Here is a 6,154-nt window from a genome sequence, read left to right on the forward strand (position 1 = left end):
TCATCTCACATCATACTATAAATATTTTCTTCTAAGTGTCAAATCTACTTCACCTGTGACACTAGCCGCTGGTTTTCGCTGAGCCAGGTTTCTCTCATGGCTGCTTTGCGGTCAAAGCGTGCGGCCAACATCTCCAGCTTCTCCTGACGAATCAGCTCATTTCTCAGTGCCAACTCTCTCTCGTGTTCCGCTTTCTCTAGCCTCTCCCACGCCTTCTCAGACAAACAGCAAACACAACAGGCCATGAGCATCACTCTAAACTCAAGCTAGATTTGTGTAGATTCACATATACAATAGCATTTGACCTTGTTGATGTCAGAGATGAGTTTTCCCTCTCTTGGCATGTAGACTTTCTGATTGTTTGCTCTCATTTTACTCTGAATGGTGAAGAGCAAAACTTCCAAATTTCCCTTTTCAGTGAACCTGTCAAAACATACAATAATAAAGGGATGCATCTAGAATGTATTTTAGGTATCAAACATATAAAGTCAACATAAAAATCCAGTATAGCTCACTTTACTCTATTGTAATGTGATTGTTGAGTTAAACAGGATATTCAGTGAGAACAATTGTTGAACATAACTTGATTTTATCTATTGGGAATTGATTGGATAGTGAAAACTGGGTGTTACACACCACAATACAGCCAGATTGAATGCGAGTTTGCTAAAACAATGCCTACACATCTATTTAGCTATTGGTAAACATTATCCAACAGTGCAAATAATTATTTACTTACTATATGTTTATTGTTTTCCAGTACAAATAGCTAAACATTCTTAATTCAAGATACATTTACTTGAGAAATGTAAAAAAATATATATATTTTTTTTTTTAAGTTTTCTGGAGAATTTTTTTTATCAAAATTAAGTTTTTCTCTAAAACGAGAAAGAATATCTGCCAAATGGGTAAGGAAAATAAACTTAATTCAAAGGAGGGGAAAAATATTTGTCCTACTCCATTGGTAGATATTTTTTCTTGTTTTAAACAATCTCAACTTGCATTTCTCCAGAAAACAATCTTTTTGCTTCTCAAGTAAATGCTTTATGATTTAAAGGGATAGTTTACTGGAAAACAATACAAATATATTTTGCAGTGTTGGATAATGTTTATCAACATTATTTAATGAAATTGAGCAAAATGACTTTTTGAAGATATTCAGTCTTGTGTTCTGATTTTTTTTTAAAGTGAGATTATGTTTAAAACAAGAAAAAAATATCTGCCAATGGGGTAAGAAAAATAAACTTAATTCACAGGGAAAACATTTTCCATTGGCAGAAATCAAGACTTAACATCTTGAGTAATTTTGCTTCTTGATATAAGAATGCTTAGATATTAGTACTGGATAACAAGACAAATATACTAAGAAAAATCCTGCACAAGTCGTTTCAAAGCAAGAGCAAGTTAATGCATTTTAACTGAAGATTACAAATATTTTTCTGCTATGGAATTATATGCACCAATTGATCAGTAAGACCAGGAACGTGCATTAAAAAAGCAAATAGGGTCAAACTTGACTTCATGTTGCCTTGACACCACTCTTTTACACCATTTTTTTACTTGATCACTCACTTAGGTGGTTTCTCCACAGTGCGGTAGGTATTGAAGGCCTGTAGCTGGTTCTGAACCGCACTGAGTGAGTTAGCGAGTTGACGGTCATTAAGGGTAACGATGGTTTGTTCAATCCACTGCAGCAGCTCTGATGCCAGAGTCTCGTATTTCTCTATCAGCTGATCTGCCTCGATAGCATAGTCCAGCACCTACAGAAACAGTCGAATACACCCCTATTCACTTTATAGACTAATGAACCACACTTACAGAAACACTTCAGGAAATGGCTATGTAAACATAAGGGGAGAGTGTAATTCTCTCATGTACCTTGCCGATCCTCTTTCCCTCTACAGCGAGCGCCTTCATCTTGCTGAAGTAGTGGTAGTATGTGGCTACATATGTGATGATGGACTTCTCATCAGGCTGATCAACATTCACATCTACAGAGCAAGAGATATGACAGAAATACATTGGCTAGTTAATAATAATAAAAATACGCTCTTTTGTTCATTCTTTTCATTCAGCAGATTGTCTCTTGATTTGGTCTGTCTGGACACCTTCCACCCAAAGGTTCTGTGTGTATCTCAGAGTATATTGTTTTTGTCGAGTGTCTGTGGGTAGATGTGTCTTTACTATCTGGTTAAAAATGATGCATGTATATGCTATTTATGCACATATCTGAATCTCACCCTCTGGATCCAGTAGCTTGGTAAGACCCAGCTCCTTCTCAGCCACATTAAAGGCATTCTGCAGGTTATAGTGGGCATTAGAACGCTTAAGATTATCAAAGTCAATCAAGTCTGACCTAAAAATGAGAAAGAAAGAAAGAAGAAAATCAACAGGAATGTTATTTTGAGGCGGTAAAACTCTTTGCTAAGAGGACATTTCAGTTTGTCACTAAGATCACTGCAGTACACTTCTCCAACAAAAGAGGGAAGCACTCCATCACTGTAAGGGATTTTCTTTCCTTATTTAGGTCAACTTAATTCAACGTTTCCTTTTTTATGTTATGCTGCATGAAAAAAATTGCAGAAAGAACAAAAGCTGCTGGGCGACAGTTGAGAGGAAGAGAGCAAAAATGAGGGGATGGTGGGACTGATACAGCAAGAGATCCTACGTGGCCCAATTAGTTTATGATAAAATGATTTCACAGGAAGACGAAAGAGGAATCTCACCTCAAATATACAAATCATACAATGTACAGTAAATACAGCTGGGACCAAAACTTTGAGAGCACATGCTTCCATTTTGCATGTTATTTTTTACTTAAATATATTTCATTACAATTTATGAGCATAACAAAAATAGTGAAAAGCTGGATTAACATAACTAACTTGTCTTTACACATTTACACATGATGTAATAAAATGATTCCTTCAACTTATTGATGTATTCATCTATACACACTTTTACAGAACAAAGTTAAAGTTCCAGAATGCCGTTGGTGGCCCCAGCAGACCTCTCTGTATGTGTGGGAACATGCTGAAGAATGAAGGGCCGTGAAGAGCATGAGCACATGCTACTATGTGGAAATTGCAGTCATACCAAAGCCTGTCATGTGTTTGAGAACAAAGGCCTTGTACTGGTGTACTTTAATGTTAGTTTGTGTGTTTGTGAGCTCAGATCGATACCTGTGTTTGTGCACTATAGCATTGAACGCTAGACCGTCTCTCCAGCTGGTGGTGAAGTTGTGGACATTGACATTCGGGTACCTGAAAGGAGAGTAGCTTTCATTAGTACAGAACCAGAACTAGTGTGTGTTCAAGAAAACAGAAGCATCATTCAGTCATCGATTCACTTCATTTCTTTCTCTTCCTCTCTTACCCTGCAGTCTTCATCTGACACCACAGCAGCAGAGCATCTTTGGCGGATTTCTTCTCTTTGTTGTCCTCCGTCTCAACGCTAATGTCTTGGATCTGTTCAAACAAGTGAGACGTAAAACATTTAACTGTGTAAACTTCTTATCTTTACCTCTCAGTTTAAATTTTAGGTTTGGGTGAATTTTTAAACCTTTTTAAGTAGACTCCTGTCAACATAGATGCTGTTTTTTTGTTTTGTTTATGTTCTGTAAGTTATTCTTTAGTTCAGTTTTGTATACACTACTGGCAAGTTAACATAAATACTGTAATCACTACCTGAATGTTTGGGAGTAAATTAAGTTGTAGAATGCAGTTGTCATAAATAACCAAACACTGTGCACTAAACATGATTTAGTACATGACACTCAGAAGAGCAGTGACAGTTGTATTTAGCTGTTGTGTGTTCATGGCCTTTAAGTTATTTAACACAAACCAACCATAAAAAAAACTATACAATTTTTGCTGCAATTCACATCTTTTACTGGTCTTATTTATACACTACCACTGAAAAGTTTGTGGTCAGTTTCTTATGCTGTCCAAGGCTGCATTTATTTGATCAAAAATACAGTAAAAAGTAATATTAAGAAATAATTTTACAATTAAAATTATCTATTTAATAATATCTATTTTAATACATTCAAAATTAAAAAAAATTCTGTGATTGCAAAGCTGAATTTTCAGCATTATTACTCCAGTCTTCAGTGTCACATGATACTTCAGATACCATTGTAAAATGTAGATTTGGAGCTCAAGAAACATTTATTACTATTCATGTTGAAAACAGCTGTGCTGTTTAATATCTTTGTGGAAACGTTTAATGTTGTTTTTTCAGAATGAATATAAATTCAAAAGAACAGGATTTATTTTTAAATAGTTTTTTTGTAACAATATCAAAGTCATTACTGTCATTACTTTTGACCAATTCAATGCACTTTGCTTAATAAAAGTAATAATTTTTTTTTTTAAAGTAATCTAGATCCATTCCAGAGTATATCCGTACAATAATTTATAATCTGCTTCAATTCATTCAGCAAAAAAAGGAAAAGGAAAAATTTTTCAATATCTTGTTTTCACTTTTCAGCAACATAATAAAACACAAATCAGCAACATCTTCACAAAATAATCAGAGGCAGTGATGAAACGCAGTAAGCAGTCTGGATCACTGGGCTTTGATAATTAGCCTATTTCAATAGAAAGAATATTGAGCTGATTTTAAAAAAGGACAGGCAAATAAAAAAAAAAGGGGCAATGAAGTGGCAAAATCTATTCAATATGAATAGATGACACTGATAAAGCCATTTGAAAGACAAACAAAAAGAACAGAACTGGGTTAAAAGAAGACAAAAGATCACAATAATGACAAATCACACACAAACTTTTTTTTTTAAACAAATTCCAAAGTCAGGACTATATTTAATATTGTGAGATTCCCTACACAACCATAATTAGTGCACCAAAACAATTGACATAATTTAGTTAAGAACAGGTGTTCCCTTTTTATCAATGACGGGTGAGATGCTGTATCAACTGACTCACAGGCTTAGACACACACCTAAGTCTAGCCGAAGCCACATCATCCTACCTGGAAGCGGAGGATTATAGTCCAGATGAGTCCAAGTGTGAGGCGGTGGTTTCCGTCGACTATGTCGTGAGAACCCATATTCTCCAGATGAACCTTTTGTTCCTTTAGGAACTGCAGAGCCTTGTCAACGTTCTCCAGACAGTGGATGCGCATACGGCCCTTGGTTGGCTTTGGCTGAGAGAGAGAGAACAAGAAATTAAATTAATGAAATGAAAGTGTATGGATATTCACAGCAATGAAGTGTTTGAAACTGACAGATGAACATGACAAGAAAAACAAGTTTAGAGGGAGGGATGGATGGATGCTGACCAGTTGTTCACTGGAGAGAACCTCCAGCAGTCGGATAAGCATGCGTCCATCGCGGAGGTCAGTGTAGAGGTCACCGATTCTGCAGGTCACACGGCCCAGGTGAGAGTTCACCCATTTAGTGAAAGTCTTCTTTTGCACTGCCTCTCTCTCATCTGGAAGAGAAAAAAAGGTTTGGAGGTCAAACTTGTTAAAAAAAACATTCACTCTGGTACACTAAAGCCCCTGCACACACACACAATAATTTGGAACAATCATAAACCACACAGACTACGAATGCATTTCAAAAATTATCCCCAAAATACACATATTGCAAAAAAAAACATTCGGTCACTAATTTAAAGGCAGAAAAACAAGACCCCATAAATTTTACTGCAACAAGCCATGTCAGGACCTGCATTTTACAACTGTGCATAAAATGAACATTCAAGAATGACGTGCAGACCGAGGACTGACTGTAACTCTAAACTCTATTAAAGCAACTCAATTACTGCAGCATGCTGACAGCTTGACTGATGGCTGCCCACATTCATCAGAGCAGACCTCACTCACAGCCAGCCAATTATGTGACGGAAGGGGCGGGACTCAACCGCACAGAGCACTGTGACGAGGTAAAGCATCCTAATTTTTTTTTTTGTGTTACTCTGCCCATAATCGGAATTTAAAAAATATGACACCGCCAGACAGATGGAAAGGGACCAGAAACAAGAATGCTTGATATGACTGCAGACAGATAAGTGTCCACTAAGAGTGCAGTATTAGTGTCACAGGAACTTGTGTGAAAGCATATGGGGCTGGTCAGTAAGAGGCTCAACCCACTGCTGTCATCTGATTGACCTTTACAGAGGAACAACAA

General features: G+C 36.6%; 1 protein-coding gene across 5 annotated transcripts in view; it reads right to left on the reverse strand.

The window, feature by feature from the left end:
- The window catches only part of sptbn2 (spectrin, beta, non-erythrocytic 2), a 98,969-nt gene that overhangs the window by 25,825 nt on the left and 66,990 nt on the right, over positions 1-6,154 (reverse strand). For all 5 annotated transcript variants that reach the window (XM_082169113.1, XM_082169115.1, XM_082169117.1 and 2 more), the window contains 9 exons: positions 5,302-5,453; positions 4,993-5,166; positions 3,376-3,467; positions 3,183-3,263; positions 2,241-2,356; positions 1,879-1,991; positions 1,573-1,760; positions 306-423; positions 54-212 (listed from right to left, as the gene is read on the reverse strand). In XM_082169113.1, the coding sequence (XP_082025239.1) occupies positions 54-212; positions 306-423; positions 1,573-1,760; positions 1,879-1,991; positions 2,241-2,356; positions 3,183-3,263; positions 3,376-3,467; positions 4,993-5,166; positions 5,302-5,453 (1,193 nt within the window). The remainder of the gene's footprint in view (positions 1-53; positions 213-305; positions 424-1,572; positions 1,761-1,878; positions 1,992-2,240; positions 2,357-3,182; positions 3,264-3,375; positions 3,468-4,992; positions 5,167-5,301; positions 5,454-6,154) is intronic.

The sequence above is a fragment of the Leuciscus leuciscus genome (assembly GCF_965113295.1).
Source record: "Leuciscus leuciscus genome assembly, chromosome: 5".
In the NCBI taxonomy this organism is placed as follows: domain Eukaryota; kingdom Metazoa; phylum Chordata; class Actinopteri; order Cypriniformes; family Leuciscidae; genus Leuciscus; species Leuciscus leuciscus.